Below are 18,757 nucleotides of genomic sequence, written 5' to 3'. Positions count from 1 at the left end.
CATCCCTATTTTCACGAGGTAAAATAATGTTGCACCTAGTACAATCCCAAGAATTTACCATCTTAGAACACAAGAAAAAGTGGGAATAGGACCCACTTGCAAAAGAAAAGAAATGAAAATGAAAGAAATTTGAAGAGATTTTTTTTAATGAACAGTATTGCTTAAATACTTAAAATAACTTGCTGTGTAATATCTAATCATATTCAATTTCTGTAGACAAAAGTCTGATTTTTATYATAGCTATGAGATTTTAAAACACAAAAACACAAGCAATCAGGAAACATTTTGTGAATTAATTAAAACAAATTAAAATCAAATTATCGATCACATCGCTGACACATTCTTGTAAGCAGAATGAAATAAACAAAAATTCCATGAGTTTCCATTATATGGCTGCCTCCTTTTCAATATAATTTCTCAAAATTTAAGTATGAAAAGAATACCTAAATATGCCTGGAAAATAAAAATGAAAAAATGTACTTAATATTTGATCGATCACTATTAAATTTGATATTAGTATAAATATTTAAAGATAAAAATATATGCATTCCAAAGCCAGCCATAGATTAATCTTAAAAATTGCAGCAGAGAAGGTATCTCCTTTGGAACCTTTCTGATTTGGCTGGCTCAACCAATCTGCTATGGCCATTCAACCAGTTAAATAAATTTCTATAATGATTTCACATTTTAGGCTGCCTATCTGCAAGTTCTTACTGTCAACACGAATTACTCTGTATGCTGCAGTTCCCCCATCAATTGAGACAAAGTATGACTGTTGTAGTGCTCTGTTAACATGACATGCTTCTCGTATATCTGTATTCCAAATGTCAAGACGATACGGTACAGTCCGCCAGAAGTGTTCTATTATCAGATCTAGAAGAACAATTTACACTAAAGGGTAGACCTCAGAATAGGTAGGCAAAGCGTTTTCTTTGATATGCAATCTTTAGTTTGGTGTCAATTCTGAACAAGTTCTCCATGTTATGGTGTCTTTCTATGCAACCGGAGTGTAAGCCGCTTAAGGAGGATTAATGTGACACAGCTTGATTTGTCTGTTTTACGTGATGCTCATTCTAACCAGACAGAAGTCAGGTAGCTTTGTCTTGAGAGGGAGAGAACAGAGACGGCAGAAAAGCTATTAATGGGCTGTTGTTGGYTTTCTTCTGGGGGGAAACTATATTGGAAATTGCAACACAAACTAGAATTCTTCAATAAACAGCTACTCAGATACACCAATTAAATGTTGCAGCTATAAACGTAACTGAATATCCTTTAAAAGTGTATCATTTTTGTTAAGTTTTGTATGATCACATATTTAACTTAAAGAGCAATGATTCTTAACACAAAGTTAAACGAGATAACGGAAAAGTAGATTAAAGATGATTCGGCCTTGTTAGTGAATTACATTGAAATGAGAAGACTGAAGCTAAATTCACCATTTAGGTAAGAAAAGCAAAATATATTTTTCTAGAATCTGTAGTCAAAGAAACATTTTCACAGGAAGAAACATTGCTTGCTTCCTCCTACCTGTTCACTTAGTATAATTTAATAAATTTGCAACAACATTATGTAGTACTTATATAATCAGGACAGAAGTACGTAACATTATGTTAAAAAGTAATTGGTTTTGATCACTACCAGGATAAATGGCTTAATAGACGATATATAACCTTTTAAAAGTTGTCTGAAGTCCGGAGAACATTGTGCTTCATTAGAACTACTGTAAAAATACATACTTTACTTTACATCAACCAGGATTGATTGTTCAACACAGGCTGAACAAGTTGGATTATTATGTTACGTTATGCTTTTTATATATGGTACTCCAGAAAAGGAACTTATGTATTTATTTTAAACTGACATTAATTACTCTAGCTAAACTAAACACTGAATAACATCAACTAACGGACCATTAACTTCAGATCACTAATGATATTTAGGAACTTGGGAGTCTTTCTAACACATATCAAGCATGTGTCAATCAAAAAACGTYAAAATATTCATTAAAACATTAATTAAACATTCTTAAATGTCATTAATTTATTAATTACTGCAAACTGACCACACATCAAATGTTTGAAATGTAGAAAGCACACAATCTATAGAGAGAGAGACCAGAGTCAACCTAAACAGAACTGACAGACTATTACTTTAAGACTTTCCTCTGGACACTTCAGTTATTTCTCCGTGACACTATTTTTAAGAGTTTTTCAAACATGATATTGTACCAGAAGAGTTTGCTAGAACAGTCTATTATTGCTTAAGTGACCTGGACATGGACAAATGGCTCAAAACTGATTAGCAGGGGATCAGAGACCACTCTTTACAGTTCTTGCCTTTAACCAAGAACAGCCACAAAATATGTCCTGTTACAAGTAAGCTCATCAACTGAATTAACATTTTGTAATGTGAAAGTATAACTAATTCAAGATTCAAATTCAAAGTATTTCTTGAAGTAAATAATTCTTCTTTTGGATTGTTTGTCAAGAAATGAGACACTCTGAGGTCAGCTAATTCCAAAAATGTAGTTTTTATTTACAGTCTCTTCAAGCAGAGAAAATCTTTTTCTATTTTAAGTTTTTTCTTTTGGAATTCCTTCTGTATCCATTCTGAATTATTTAAGGCATATTACAAGATGAAAAAGGATGTGTCAGCTCTGGATTTTTTTCTAATATCATTTGCCATTACTGTTTTGACTACCTAAATAGCTCACAACAACACTAGGAACAGTACTTGCTGCTCTTAAGAGATTTGTTCTGTTATTAAATAAYCTAGCTAAGTCAAAAGCAACAAAATAATACAACCCTTCTCAGTGTAGTTGCAACCAAAGATATCAATTTCTGAAAAAAGAATTTTCTGGCAATACAAGTTTCACCAAAAGGCAATAGACTAATGATGTCAGCTTTGTCCAGGGAAAAATGTTGAGAAGACAGTACTGTGACTCTCAATTAGTGGTGGTAGGAAAGGGAGAAGCAATTAACTGAAATTCTGTTTCATGTTGATTACAAAAAATTACGGACAAAGATGACAGAATGAATTTTGGCTTTGGAGATGAGCATCAGGCATTTTTTCCAAGTCTATCAGACTGAGTTTGCCTTCTGTTTTRTAAAGATGTTTCTTAAAAAAATTTGATTGTTACAGCATAAAACTGAAAATGAATGAGAACAGAAGAAAAGGTGAACCAAACCTTGCTAAAGAGAGAAAACTAGATGACGTCTTTTATGGCTTAGGAAATCACATCACGGACCCAATGATATGGCCTAAGAAAAAAAGCACTCTTTGCCAACACCTCCTCTATAGATAAAGCAGGCTGCAATGCTGCTGTCTTTTTGATCAGGAGAAGAAATCCCATGCCAATGATTTTTTTCCCCTGACAGACTGCTTGTCCTTTTTAATGTTACATGAGAGCACCAGCCTGAATTTCCCTCCCCTCAGAGCTAGTACCACTACCACTGATTAGAGATGCTGGTCTGCCTAGGGGTACTCACTTCTTTGGCCAAGACTGTTCAACCTATTGTGCTCCTTTTATTCCCTACTTCCTCCTTTGGAGACAGAAACTTTGCCTTTTTTTTTTTTAGGGATCTCATACTCTGCTCATTCTTCTAACAGAGTTCCCTCTAAATTGTTCAGTAATTGGCCCATCATATAGAGGTTCAGTTCTCATTACGCTTCTGGCTCTGCAAGAGACTGCAATGCTCAAAAGACTGGAGAAGTCTCTCTTTTATTGATAATTACAGCATGGCCCAACACTATTTCCATGCAACTAAGATAACGTATATGATATATTCCACTTCCTCAAACACAGTTACCTAAAATCTCATGATTCTCTTCATTCACCTTCTCTATATGGCACTACTGTTCTTCGCCCTCTTGCTTGCTGAGACAATTATTGTCCCAAGACTGCTGCAAACAAAATAAAACAGCAACAATGAAACCAGCAGTTGAAATAAGTCTGCTGCACTATCTCCTTCTACCTAGCTAAGCAACAGGCCCTGCTGCCTGCAAAGGGCATAACCCAATGATAAATCAGGGCAAGATTTTCTGAAGCGGTCCAGTGGCTCAGGAGTCTGACTCCTGAGGATTTGGACTCTCAAATGGCCCAGGGTTTGCAAACATGCTGTCTTTACAATAGTTTAAATTAAACAGTTTTAGTTAATTATGTGAAATTTATGTGTGCAGATTCTCTTACGTCAGTCTAGATTACACTTGGAAAAGTACTGATATAAATTAAATAAGCTGTTTTAAATCAAGATGTAGCTAATATAGGATGCCCATAAAGCGTTACCAACTAAAAAAAGGTATAGAAATCATTCCTTGGTTTAAATCAATATAACTTCACTTCAAATCAATACAACTTCACACAGACCAAAAGTGCTCTTTTGGGGATTAGGTAGGGGGAGACAGTTTGATAATTTAGGAAAATTTTACCATGAAAATCCCTTTAGACTGTAAAAAATGTCCTTAAAATTGCTCTCATTCTTTCCTTGTCCACTTTTCTTTCTGAATGTCTCTTCCACTGTATATCTTAAAAAATAGTTTTAAAAGCATGCCAAGGTCRAGGAGCTGCAATTTGCAGTACTGCATGATGCCCTTCCCTTCCTACTGCACCTCCCCTGCAGCGACTGGCTGCAAGCCTGTAACTTGAAGGCAAGCAGTAACTAAGTAACTAATAAATAAGGAGTATACCACTAAAGTAAACAGTACCCTAGCTATAATTAGCTAGCACAGACAAGCTGCTGGTGGTAGATGTCTCTCTGAGTTCCCTCAGGCCCTCTCCAGCCCAACTCCCCCACAGAATCCCTTTAACCAGCATGCTCCTGTTTGACTCCAGGCAAAACAAAAACAAAAAACCCTTTTTTCCTAGTCACTCACTAGAGCAGACTATGTAACAAAAGGAACATGAAGACGAAGATCTCACTTATCAGATATTTTTACTATATTAGTTCTTTGAAAGTAAAATATAGTTTATAATATTCAAGACAACTTCTTAAACCTGCTCTTAATACACACTGATGGTCCCAGAGACTTCTTGCAGTAAAACTTTTAAAAGTGTGCAATATGCTTACTTCCAGAAAGAAAAGCCTGTTTTTACTATCGAAAAAATAGAAATAGAGCACTTACTAAATAAAAAATCTGTTATAGATTATGGATTAGCAGAGTTCATACAGTAGGATTGACAGGAACACTGGCATATACCATGATCCAGCCAAGGCTTATTGCATGCAATTAATGTTCTACATGAGGCATGTTACTAACTTCAAACAAACTAACCCCTGTGCTTAAAGTTAAGCATGAGCACAAGTCTTTGCAGGTTTGAAGCTCAGATGCTTACCTTCTTGTGAATGTGGCCAGACAGCACCCATTTTACTCTCCCTCTTGCACATAAGCAATGTGCAATACATACTGTTCAGCTAAAACAGCAAACAGTTCTTGATAAAGCTGAAAAGTCACTTCCAGCCTTTTTTCCTTCAAAGTTGAGCCACTGTTTTGAATTTTATCATTAATAAATTTTAGAAAGTCAAGTTCTGAAAGAGGAATGTGGATGGTAGCAGACTAGTCAACATACAGGAAAGCAGTGCGAACATTAATAGCCTAATTAGACAAGTGTTTGCTCAAAATATCCTTACAGTACCAGGATAGATTATTTGGTCTAAAAATACATCAAATTCATTAAACATCAAAGTCCACAATAATAAATCTGCCTGCACCACAAACTGCTGATTGTATGTCATGTCATAATGATGTAATTTATGAAATCTGTAGTAGGGGCCTGACTCTGAAATTTGTGCACAAATATATGCAAATAAGAAATACTCCCAAACTGATAAAGAAGCTATTCAGACTTGAAGTATAATCTTGGAAGCTTTGTACATAGTAAAAGGAAACAATGAAAGACCTATCTTCATTCCTCTTTTTCATATACTGAGCTTTTTTTCACAGAACAGAACTACTTAGAATGAAGGGGTAATTTTTGCGGCACATAAGATGCCAGTAAATTCTGAAGGAAATGTTTATTTTTCAGATTTTTTAAAATTTTTAAATTTTATTTAACTTTTGCTTTTCTTATCAACAGAACATTGTAGGATGATTTTCCACTGACTCGTAATACCTAATGGTGTTACAGCAGCAAGATCTGTTCAAGGTGTATCAATACAGAGTTCCTGCAACACCTCAGAAAGCTTGTACAGATAACTTCATATTTTCAAGGAAGAAAAGCTTGTCAGAATATTCCAATCTGTTTTCACTGTATCTTATATTAGGAAAAGTAGAAGATACTCTTGCATAGCTTTGATTATCCTTTTAAGAGAATCGCTGAGGGATTCAAGAGGTAACAGAAGTGGAGATTATAATCGTTGTTTGAGAGGGGAACTCGGACAATGGTTTGGTTCTAATACTTTCATCAGTGAAAATAACACAAATTCTGTTCAACACTTCCAGATAAAGTGCTTACATTAGAAGTTAGCAACAGGATTACCTTGAAGCACAAGCCTGTTTGCCCAAGGGTTCAGAAGCAAACTAAAATGTTAAATACTGTTACCCCAATTGTCACTCTTGATATTACTGACTTCTTGTAAGAAATCAGGCTAGAATTGTACAAGAATGGGCATCCTAATGAATTTCAAGCTCTTTAGGCTTTTTCAGAATCTCAGCTTTTTAGCCAAAGGGGTGGAAAAAAAAATACATCCTCCACCAAATTCATCAACATCGAATGAGATGGAAACGAATCCATCTGATGATTCATCCGATTCTTTTGTAGAAAATTCAATTAAAACGAAAATGTTTCCATTTTAAAACACAAGTCTAAGTCTTTCCACGTATATGTTGAAAAGTTACACCTTGAAAATTTTATGGACATGATTTATGAAATACATCACTGACATCTACGAATGCCATAGCACCTTGGGCCCTACGTACTGAAGTCAGTGGAGAGACTCAGGTCATTTTTGACAAACCCTCAGCTAGGCCCTTTCAGATTTCTTCTCTTAGGCATATCAGTTTTACTTAGCCAGAAGAAAGAAAAAATCTGGAATTATGAGAAACAAAGGCCACAGCATCTGTTTTATTCCTCAGTATCTCAAAATCAGAAAGGGAAATGGAGAAGACAATTCAACACTTCCCCAAGCCGCACATCCTCAGCCCCCACAAATCCTCAAAGGTAGCTGCCTTTTGCAAGAAGAAAAACGGTACCTTTTCATGGCAGCAATAGTAGACCTTTGTAAGGACTGACAAATAACAGATGAACTATCAACAACTCAAAAGTCATTTCGCCAAGTGCTGAATCTCCATGCTAATAAGTTGCATAAACTGATTATATTTATAAAAAAATCCATAAATAAAACTGTATTTAATATTACATTTATAAAATTATTTTCTTTTAACATGTAATTTTTTAATATTGAGGATTTTAGTTAAAAAATAAAACAAAACCAAAAAACCTGCTATGTATGACTCCAGTAAGAAATCTCTGAAAAGCAAAGAAAGAAATGCTCTAACGGACTGCTGTGTGTTAGATCAACATCATGCAGTCAGATGGGATCAACTACCATTTCCATCTCCAAATAAAGTAAAAATCAAATTCGTCTTGGCCAGTAAGGAAAAATGATTAATATCATTGAACCTCTGTCAGAATATTTTGTGTTACATAGATCAAAGGAATATATACAGTATGCAAACCTGCTCTACTAGTAAAAAAGAATGTTTTTGCTGGCACAGAGCCACTTTCTATTTTTCTTGCATTGCTGCCTGACTTTTTTCCTCCTGTCAACCGAGATCCATGCAAAATTGTTCTACTGGCTCCTGACTTACTGTTTGTCTTTCAGTCTGTTTGCAATGGGCACCAAAATGTATTCCTGTATGTTTACTTCAAATTAGAATTATTCATTACTATTGTAAACATAGCATTATCCATCATACTCAATGCCTTTGTCCTTTCATTGCAGTCAGTGAAATGTTATGTTTTCAAGTCATTTCATATAATAAAAACTCTAATTTAAAAAATGTTCATCATGTGCTAAAACACATTTTGAAAATTAAATTTGAAAAACAGTAACTCAGCATTGGGGCAATTTATTTTTAAACTGAAATCTAATTTATTTAAGAATCAGAAAAGCAGATACAGTTATTAGGGGAACTATATATTCTTGCAAAAGGCTTTGATTTTCAAATAGATATTAATACATTTATTTATTTATTTTGGATGATTTTAACATTTATTTATTCAGACCTTTTGAGAACAGGAAGTAAAGCAAACCTGAGAAGCCCCATGTAAACTTGAGATTTTCAAAGATTCATAAGGCAGTAAGCATGTTATTCTATAGAAAAATTATAAGACTAGACTCTAATTTAGTTCTGTCTCTTTGAAAAGTCTAGCCCATTTAACTGCTAGTTTTGGGACACTTAAAAGGGTAAGCATGAAAATCAGCAGCAGTGACATTCTACACCAAAACAGGTCTCAGATAACTGCGGCATTCTCTCATGTCAGTGATACGTGAAGCAAAGAGTGCTTAAACAGCCAGTGATAAAATAAATCATAACAATTCCTTCTGTTCTGCCATCAGTCCATGGGTTTAAAAGCATGAAAAGTAAGCTTTAAGTTCTTAGACCATAAACACTTAAAAAGATCTTACGGTCTATTGTATCTGCTTTCATGTAACTCAAGGTTATCCAGCATAAAAGATCCTTAGATTCAAATGCTTTCTAAACATGTCTTGACCACTTCAAACAAAAACTAATTTATCAAGAGCCAATTGTATAGCTATGAAGACAAAGCCAAGACTGAAGCTGTGCAAATTGCAAAGAAACAAGGCCATGTTTTCCATGTGACAGCTCAGCTGTACTTCTTTACCACATATGACCCATTCCAAACAGAAAATTACCAAGTATCCAGATTTCTTTTGGATAAAATATTAACAACAGATTTGGGGAATAATTGGAGGGGTTGCGGAAATGCCTATGGATAACAACTCATGCATGAAGTGAGAGCACAAGTTGTAATATGTACAAACAAATTTATCATGTTCAGTCCTGGATGACTTAGAAAGAGATTGTAGTAAACAGTACTTTTTTCCAACTATGTCATAGCACCTAAGCCCCTCCCAAAAAATCATGAATTCATCTTTACATTTCCACTTAGAAAAACAGAATTACTCTTGGTATAAAGATTGGACAGAAATATTGTTTGTATAAAAGTTTGTATTTGGAAGTCTCTAGTATAACTCAGATTTCCAAAGTCTCAAAACAGGATCTTCATTATGTTTTCAATAAAGCCTTACTAAAGACAGCTCAAAAACACTCTAAATGATACTATTTGAAGCTAAACCTAAACAAAAATTTGGCACCTGGTCTCAGAAATACATTCCATTATCATTTTAGTAGCAACTGTGGCTACTGAAAGAGTCTGAAATATACTTTTAACCAATAAAGGCCTTTTAGTAATTAGTTTTTCCTCTACACAAAATGTCACTATTTTAACTGTAGTTGTTTTGGAACTTTGCAAGTCTGTAAGATTACATTATCTTGGCTGATATAATGGTTCACTTATACTAGTCCTGAAAAAAAAAAAAAAAAAAAAAAAAAAAAAAAAAAAAAAAAAAGAGCTCTCACTTGAGCACTGGCCCAACATATGGAAGACAGGGTTTTAGCGACAACTTACTGGGTATTCTTAAGACGACTGCTCTTTTACTATGTGAGAAGGAGGCTTTTTTCTTATCCCTAAAATGACTGTCTTCAATAAGCRGTGATTCACTGAACTAGCCCTGAAGCTGCCTTTGGAAGCTCAGTATTCAAAAACCATCTGTGCCAGCAAGTACCAGGAGAGGGCTTTCACTTGATATTTAAACAAATTATACCCTCAGATATTTCAAACATATACTTTATATTTATGTATTTTGGGATACTAGCCATAGGTCTTGATGAAAAGCCAAATTATTTAGTTATTATTCTTAAATACAGAAAAATACTTGAATTTAACCTCTGCACTTTTAACTCACAGTAAAAAATGAGGAAGTTTGGAACAGGCAAATATTGTATTCATGCTATGTTAGTATCTCTCAAATTCATTTCATAGAAGTAAAGCTGCCAGGCCTACAGCCTTGTGACATTAAAGTTTTTGTTAAAGCCTTAACTCTCACAATTACATGACTAAATCTATTTCATAAAGGAAAGCAAAATTTTATTCCTAATTATTAAAAGCTTTACAATTYAAGAAAAAAAATAAAAATGTTAACTAATAACATTAAAAATCCAGAAAATAAATAAAAGTAACTAAAAATTTATTATTTTCAATTAGACTTGGGAAGTTCTTAAGGTTACTAACTAAAGAGCTTAAGCAGGTTTTGTCTTCCCTTTCCTTCCTCTGCCATCCACTGCCCTGTACCAACATAAGCATTAACATGGCCCACACAGTAAATAACAATTAGACAGTACTACTGCTAAATGCATAATCTTGTTCATGATTGTTAGATGCCTAACTTGATAAAAATGTAGTAAATTCCAAAAAGCAATAAAAATATAAATTAAAACTCTTTAGAATAACATTTAAAGATGTATTCATATAATTTTGCCTAGTATCATTAAATAAAGAACAGCATAAAATTCTACAAATGCTGTATTTTCAATTCTGTGAGACAGAAAAGCTGAATTATATAAAAGGTATTCTCATTTCTCTTTATCCCTTCTCTTTTCCTCTTGATCTATACTGTATTACAATAATAAGCAGGCTGAATTACTGATGAGCTGATGGCTGCTACAGAGGAAGCTGTTTCTACCAGATAATATAAAATATAAGATGACAAGAAAGGTACTAAAAAGAAAGCAAATGAAGAGCAGGTGATCTCAAGTTTTGCCTTGTTGGTAATATGTTCCTTTTCCGGTGCTCCCTGGGCTCTGAGCCAAACTACTTCAGCAAGCTAAGCAGAAACTATTCACTTTTTATTCTTATTAGTTTAGGTTTCTGCCAATTTATCAAAGGAAGCAGTTCAGTAAAACCCAGAGCCAATGAAAGGAAGAGGCTAGGAATGCACTACTACAGACTGGGGTGGAGATCACTGTTAAATTAGCCTGGGCTACTGTGTAACCACAGTCTCAACCATGGTTACACATTTGCTTTTAGTGCTATCTGAGGACATCTTATCCCTGTTCACCACATCTCTCTCTCTCTCAAAAAAAACCTATTTTTAAAAACATTTTTTGGAAACCAATAYATTATATGGTAGCATAGAGAAACAAATCAAAGAAGCTATACAACTGAAAAACAACCTCTTCCCCCAAACCAATCATTTTTCAACCCTCCAAGTAAAAGTAGTCTAGAAAAACAGTTACACTGGTGCAGAAGAGGCAGCTTATGGGCATGGCCTTGATAACGCAAGCTAATCCTGCCATCAGGAAAAAAGTCTATTTAGCTATGACCTGAAAAGAAGCAATGAGGCCCAAACGAACCCTAATGTTTGGTAATGTTTGAAGCAAGTCTGAAGAAAACATAGTTAAATAAAGTGCTGGTTGAAAAATATTTGCAAGTATGAGCACAATCTTCATCACATTTTATAAAGACTGTAAAAAAAMCTGTTTCTCTATATTGCAACAAACAACACTTGATCATAGAATTACTCATCTTTTCAATCAACCTTTTCTCTTAAGCAAAATTAACTATTAGTACTTACCAAACTGATCAACTGCTAAGATCAGAAGGGTATTATTAAAAAGATCCAATTTCCAAAGAGAAATTGTGAGCTCATATTTCAGTTGAATCATGAGGTTAGACTGAAATCTAACACTTCTTATGGAAAAAATGGTCAAAATGAGCATGTAAAATATCAAACAAGAGTTGGTTCAGAAAAGGAAAAAGAAAAGTAACAACTAAAAGATGGGGTGACAGGCCAATTTTTAAGTGATATGTCTTTGGACCAGCAAACATGTAGTGTCCCAGCTGCAACATAAGCAGACATATATGTCAAAAAAGATTAATTAGGAGACTGGCAACTTGAAAGACACAAACTAGAAGGCTTTTGACAAAAGAGGGAAGGCCAAGAAAGTTCTTGCCAAGTTGGAACTTGCTCACAGAGATCAGCTGCAGCAGGGACTTAGCTCTAGTTCCTTAGCACCAACCTTAGCACATGAAGAGAGGGAAACACTCAGGTAAAAGTTACCCAAAATGGGAAACAAAAAGGCTTTTTGGAAATACTCACCAATTAGTCAAATTTCTGAGCCAAAATTGTTAGTTATTCAAAACAAAGTGTTTGTATTTTCCTCAGAATAGATACGTGACAGGAAGAATTACTTTGACTACTACCATGTAGGCAGATTTAGCAGAAACAGAAGCAGTCCAAATGAATATGTACTCTATATTCTCCCACTAAACCATAGTCTTCCACTTTGGCTAATATATTCTGCTTTTGAGGATATTGCATCACATTGTGCATTATAGTTATTTCTCTTTCTAAGATAACATGAGAGTTGCCCTAACAAATCTGATTCTACTTCTGGAGCATAGCATTTGTTTTAAAATGGCATACAATTTAGCATGATAAAGAACTCATTTTTGCAGTGGTATGGGGCACTAGTTAGGCATTCTGTAAAAAAAGATTTGACACACATCTGTCACAAACACAGTCACTGATATTAAGCCAAGTTCTCATTCCAAACTGTCAGCAAAGCTACAGTTATATTTTTCCAAATATTTCTTCATATCGTCCGTGTTTTTTCTGTTCCTTTGGATTATGCAAAGGAGAAATCTATTTTAAAGACAGTGGGCATTCTTACAAAGAGAACTACATAATTCAAGTTTAACTTTTATTTTAAAATAATTCTTTAAATATCCATTGAAAAATAACACTTGAAAATACAACTAAGAGGAGATGTTATTTTAACTGTGGCAAAATAAAATAAGCTGGATTCATATTCCTTCTAATTTAGTAATTTGTATTACCTTTTCCAAGTTACACAGTTCAATGAACAAAATAAGCTCTCAGCATTTCTAGTTATTATACGGGTTTTGAAATAACCAGTTCTCTTACTGTGCATATAGACATATACCTCTCCTCCTATGGTAAGCAGTCCAGACGAATCAAGCTTCCGCTTCTTCCGAGGACCAATAGCTGCCAGTGCAGTTAGATTGGCATCCCTCTGCCTCATTTGTGCAAGTTCTTGTTGCTGCATCTATTAGAGAGAAAAATCTGTGTTTAGATTTTATTCTGTTGTTATTTCAAAAAAWTATTCTCCAATTGGTGAGCTCGAGGTAAAAGTTGCACGTGTCGTCTCTAATAGTATTATGCTATCCATAGAAACACTACTTTTAGCAGCTCAAGCATGCATCCTTTCAGTAAAATAATAAAGTTGTACAAGTTCCCTTGGTTTCCCACGGGACTTCTACTTCCAAATAATTCAGCTGTTTTTATAAACTCCATCTTTATCCTTAAATCTGCTTTAGTCAGTGAGTACTGTGAAGCTATACACCTTCAGTCCAAGATCATCATGAAGAGTGTAAGTACCAATTAAAATCCCTAAAAAGTACAATACTTAAAAGATTTTCTTTCATCTCAGATTCTCAAGCTTATTTTGAATATTCAACTGTACTTGATATTTGCTTTCAGAAAATCACAAAAAATGAATTAAACAACTATATCTGAACATCAGAATAAGACGGTAACGTTGTCACACTCCCCTAAAAWCTGAATTTCCAACTACTTTATGGGATTAGGATTTAGGTAGCAACAGATTTCATCAGTTTGAGGCAAAGGAAACAACCTGCCAGTTGCATTAGGTAGCAGTATAGCATGCTACAGAAAATACGAGAAAATACTCAGGCCACATGATGAAGAGGTAAGATCRGTTTATTCATTATAAGCTATGTAGTTCTTTCAGAGAGTTAATGCTGAGAGATATGTTTCTCAAACAATAGTACTGTAATAAAGATTCTAGTCATCAATACTGCACAAAAATATCCAATTAGGTAATGCAGCATACAATTGTAAATGAATAAAAATAATTCATTTTTCTTAGTAATATTCCTTATTACTTTCAAAACCTTGGGCTTGCAAAATCTTTCAGTAAATTCAGAGGAGATGTTTGCTTTCTAACCTCTCGCTTATACTGTACTTGTTCCCACTTTAACAGAAATGCTCAAAACACTACTCAAGAAATTTAGCAGTGGTAATAAAAAAATATTGTACTGATACAAGCACAATTCTTCATTAAAATAAAATTGAACTAACAAATACAGATAAAAGAGTGTCATTATTTAAATGAGAGCTGCATATGCAGGTGGGGCCTGAACTATGTGGCTGATGCCAAAAAAACCCAGAGGTTTAAATGAAAAAGTAGATGCTACTGTATCTTTTCTCATTCATTTCTACTTCATGCACCTTATTACCTGCATTTTTGGCTTTATTAATTTGGCAACTGAATGCATATTTTCACCTTCTTCAGAAAAAGCAAATTCAGTACATTAAGTTTGAAAATCTTTTTTTTTCATATTTTTATGCTAAATATTTTACAACCTCAGATATCATAATTTCAGTACCAAACTATATACAAACGTACATCTTATTTACCTATAAAGGAATTTCCTAAATACAAAAAATAAATGTGGAAAAATATCTCAATAATAGTGCAAAGGTCTATACATACTTCCCTTTGCCAACTCATATTAGGTTTTTAGCTCAAATATCTTTGGCTCTCTTCCAGATTAAATGCCAGTTAGACAGACCTGCCCGCTTACCCTTTCAAGGTAGATAGCAACAGTGGTGAGCTCTAATCATTTACAAAGGTCATGATCGGAAGCTAGCCCGTAAGCAGTCATTTAAAATTCGATTGATCCCTATTTGTAGTCAGGGAAAGAAAATGGACATTTCAGCTGTATTGTAATTATGAGGCTTCAAGGCAACTGTAAATAGATGTGCAAATCCAGATACCGGCAAATACCTTAGAGAAGAAATTATTACTATAGTATAACATATAGCCAGGAAAGGTTGAAGATAAAACCGCATATAAAAAAAGATCAATCATCTTTTTGCTAATTTGYCATGCTTGCCAGCCTATAAGGGTTATCACAATTATCAGAAGTCTGATGAATATTTAAGCTAGGGCCAGCTGGCTTAGAGTGATCTCAGACAAAGTTGTAAAGTGGAAGGCTTCATGGAATAAGAAATTTTGCAMCGAAGAAGTTTTAGTTTCCTGAGTAGTCAGGGTCAAAAATGTAGTCTGACAGGTAACTGGTATAATACAAAAGGTTATTATATGAATATCTTATCCAAAGTTATCATTTTCAAACCAAGAGCAACCTAATGCTTGCTTGGCCCGTTGTATTACGTCCACTACAATGTACAGTGACTGTCTCAAAATGTCACGTACGCTCATAACACATCTGAAGAATTKTTCTAGGAACCAGTATTTAGATTTTTTTGACTTTTGCACATGCAAATTGTAAAGTAAAACATGTCATATCTCTAAATTCCACTTAGTGGGACAAATCTTGCCCTCACTTCTAAATTCATTGGTGCTGTTTTACCAAGCAAAAGAGAATAGATTTGAGAATCAGCAGAAGGGCTTGCACTCATTTATTCCTCAGGTTCTTTGTCCTTTCTTTTCCATTCTGTGAGCACCAAAGCTAGTTTTTGGTACCACGTACTAATTTTTGACAAACATGTTAACTTAGCACTGACTGTTCAAGAGACGTACAGGATTTTCAACCGTCTACAATTCCCTATACAAGAGGCAACGTTGCAGCAGACGGAGGCGAGGGAGTCAGGCACTGCGGCGAGCGTCGGCCAGAGCTCCCCCACCCCTCCATGGACCTTTCCCACCACCTCACCAGCCTACTGAGCAGCTAAGCTCTTCAGACTCGGATCCTCCTGCACGGTGCTCCTTCCTACCATCTAGCCCCAGCGCGGCTAATAGACACCACTTTAGTACAATTACGAATATGTTTCCAGGTATAAAAACTCCAGATGAACACATAATAGAGCTTGTAAAGGTTGGCTTTACAGTACACACTTCAGTATACTGCAAGAGAAAATAACATCCTATTCATGCAAATCTTGGTGAATATTGGACGAAACATATCATGTTTTCATGCACATCAGTAAGACCACAGTACCCTGAAATGTTATAAAATAAAGTCTGTCATGCTGACATATACTGTCATGATACAATATCATGACTGATACTGTATCACACAGTATCTCATAAATCTTTGGGTTTTTTTGTTTTGTTTTTTTTTTTTTTTTTAACCARAACATCCTTGCACGTTCACTAAAGCTATTAATTTGTTTATAACAAAATATCTTTGCAACTTACGGATACTCCCCAGTAAGACACCTGACAAAATTTCTGCATGTTACTTAACACACTGAACATCCTAACCACTGTTGTTTACTGTTGTTTCCTACTTTATGTCATCTCCTTTCCAGCCTTCTTGTCTCCATCTCCAAGTTAAATACTTCTATTTTTTCAGGTCCTACATCAGATTATTGCTGTCAGTCTCCTTATCGCTCACCATCTAACTCGTAATCAAAAATATTATCTCCAGCTTTGGTCTTATTAAAAAAATCACTATCTTGGCTTGAGTTCAAAAGAAGGGGAAAGTACACCTTTCATGAAGACGTTCRCACATTCAGTGTGGCTGCTGACACCTGATTCGACAGGAGCCGTTCTCAACGAATGCAGCAGAGAAGATAGAAGCTACTTTTAATAGTGACAAAACCTGATGACATTATTGCACATGCCTTGCACGAAGTTTAGAAATAGCTGAATATTTTTGTGGGTGTTAGGTAATYGTTGTAAAAATAATTATTCTGTTTTGATGTCAACAGAAATTGCTTAAAAGGTCTATTTCTTGTGCTCCCATATCCCAAATGGGCAACATTGACCAATATAGGGGACTCTTCTCCTCTGTATTCTTTGGAATTTTATTTTCTACATAAAGTAGGAATACTTTMACAATCAGTTATGCATAGTTCTAAAATCATTATCCTCTGAATTCTTTAATGTTTTTGTGATTATGAAACTACTCGTAAAAGTATCTATGAAATTAAAGCTACACAACTTGATCYGTACTTTACATGATCAGTTTTATATTTAAAAAATATAAAAATCCTAACTAAAACAGTTAATTATTTGTGTATATGTAAACAAATAAACACGTGTTAATAGCTATACATCCTGATAAAAGAAATAAGTTTTCTATTAATTAACATGATTTAGCAGAAATGAATATAACCCATTCTATATGAAGATGAATGAAAATGAATATAACCCACCATATCAATCAACAAGATAAAACTGTTTGATAGCTGCATTCACACACTCTCATTTTTGTACTGGAATTCTGATGTAGTGTCACTAACTTGTTTTCAACTACAATTAATAAGGATATATTTATCAATAGTATTTTAAAATCCCTGCTCTATGGGAGGTAATAAATACTTCATTTGAAATTACAGTATTCAATAATAATTGTTTTGAAAGTCAATATTTATCTAAAATACAAAAAAAAAACCCAATATTATACAATAGAAAAGCTTACAAATGAAATACTGCTCCTTGCTCTTTATTGCTCCAAATATACTTTTAGCACGCTATTAACTACCAAGCATTTTATTACTTAATGACAACAACTTTAACTTCCAGAAATCCCTTTGATAAAAAGTACAGTGTAAGAGTTAAGTACAAATATTATTTCACACAATTGTTTTCTTTTTGTAGGTGTATGACATTAAAATCACACAAAGAACATGGGTCCACTACTTTAAAAAAGTAAAGTTGAGAGGTTCACAAAGTTTGGGTTGTTTTCCTTAAACCATTATTTGTATATAWAAGCATTTGTATACACATATGTCTATTTCTATATATACATGCTACATATATTTCTATGTATATATTATATGTTTAGGTATTTCAGAAAATATATGCCATAAGGAAGACCAGTCATAAGTCTATCTGAAGCATSAACAATAGATCTTAAAAATTTAATAATAATTCATGGTACGCTTTGTAAATAACTTTGCAACAGAAATCAAATATTTRATTTAAGCCTTTTCTGTCCTACAAACCATTGTGAGAACAGTCACTGAGGTATTAATAAACACATTGATGGTGTAAATATATGCTTAGTAAATTCTTTTCTTTTAAGATTTTCATTTCTACTGGCAGTTGTAGCAGTTCACAYGACTGGAAGAAATAACCTATTCAAGATGAAAACAGATTCATTGTCAAGATTTCTTAGAGAATATATCTCCCAAATCCATCAATCAAATTAGCATTTTAATAAATATAGAAAAGAGTGAAGATTATTTTCCTCTTTTCTGTAAGATCAAGATTCAAGGAAGTTATGGCTAGGGTAGGAATTCTATAGATTTGTTCAAGATAGGAATTTGATCTGGAAAGACAATCACAAAACAAATGCTTGATACTTTGTATGAAAACTCATAGATTTGAGGTCAAGTGCATTCTCCTCTGTACTGTAAACAGAGGATTCTTCTTTGGTGAACATGAAAGTGAATGTCCCAGGAGAAATAAGTCTGCTAACGTTAACTCTGCAAACACGCCAGTGAATTTCGCTTGCTGAACRGAGTTTTTAGRGAATGATAAAAACAGAAATTTAGAGACTATAAACATAATCTKCAAAGGGATTATATTTCAGTATATAACATAAAAATATCAACTATTCAATCACAGAAATATTTTTGCAGTTRTAACAGTCAAGGTATCCTTATTTCTCTCTTACAAAATCATTAAAACACTTAATAAAAAATATTTATTCTGA

The 18,757-nt window shown here is 34.1% G+C and overlaps 1 protein-coding gene across 1 annotated transcript in view; it reads right to left on the bottom strand.

Annotated features, from left to right (window-relative positions):
• Positions 1-18,757, bottom strand: part of LOC146596467 (transcription initiation factor TFIID subunit 4-like) — a gene marked incomplete at its 5' end in the record, with an annotated part of 149,308 nt that overhangs the window by 31,004 nt on the left and 99,547 nt on the right. Inside the window, one exon of the mRNA XM_085303728.1 lies at positions 13,030-13,152. Within this exon, the coding sequence (XP_085159854.1) occupies positions 13,030-13,152 (123 nt within the window). The remainder of the gene's footprint in view (positions 1-13,029; positions 13,153-18,757) is intronic.

The sequence above is a fragment of the Rhea americana genome, unplaced genomic scaffold, assembly GCF_003343005.1.
Source record: "Rhea americana isolate MKP2758 unplaced genomic scaffold, rheAme1 scaffold_20, whole genome shotgun sequence".
NCBI classification, from domain to species: domain Eukaryota; kingdom Metazoa; phylum Chordata; class Aves; order Rheiformes; family Rheidae; genus Rhea; species Rhea americana.
Note: the sequence above shows the minus strand (reverse complement) of the source record. Positions and strands in the feature narration are given on the sequence as shown.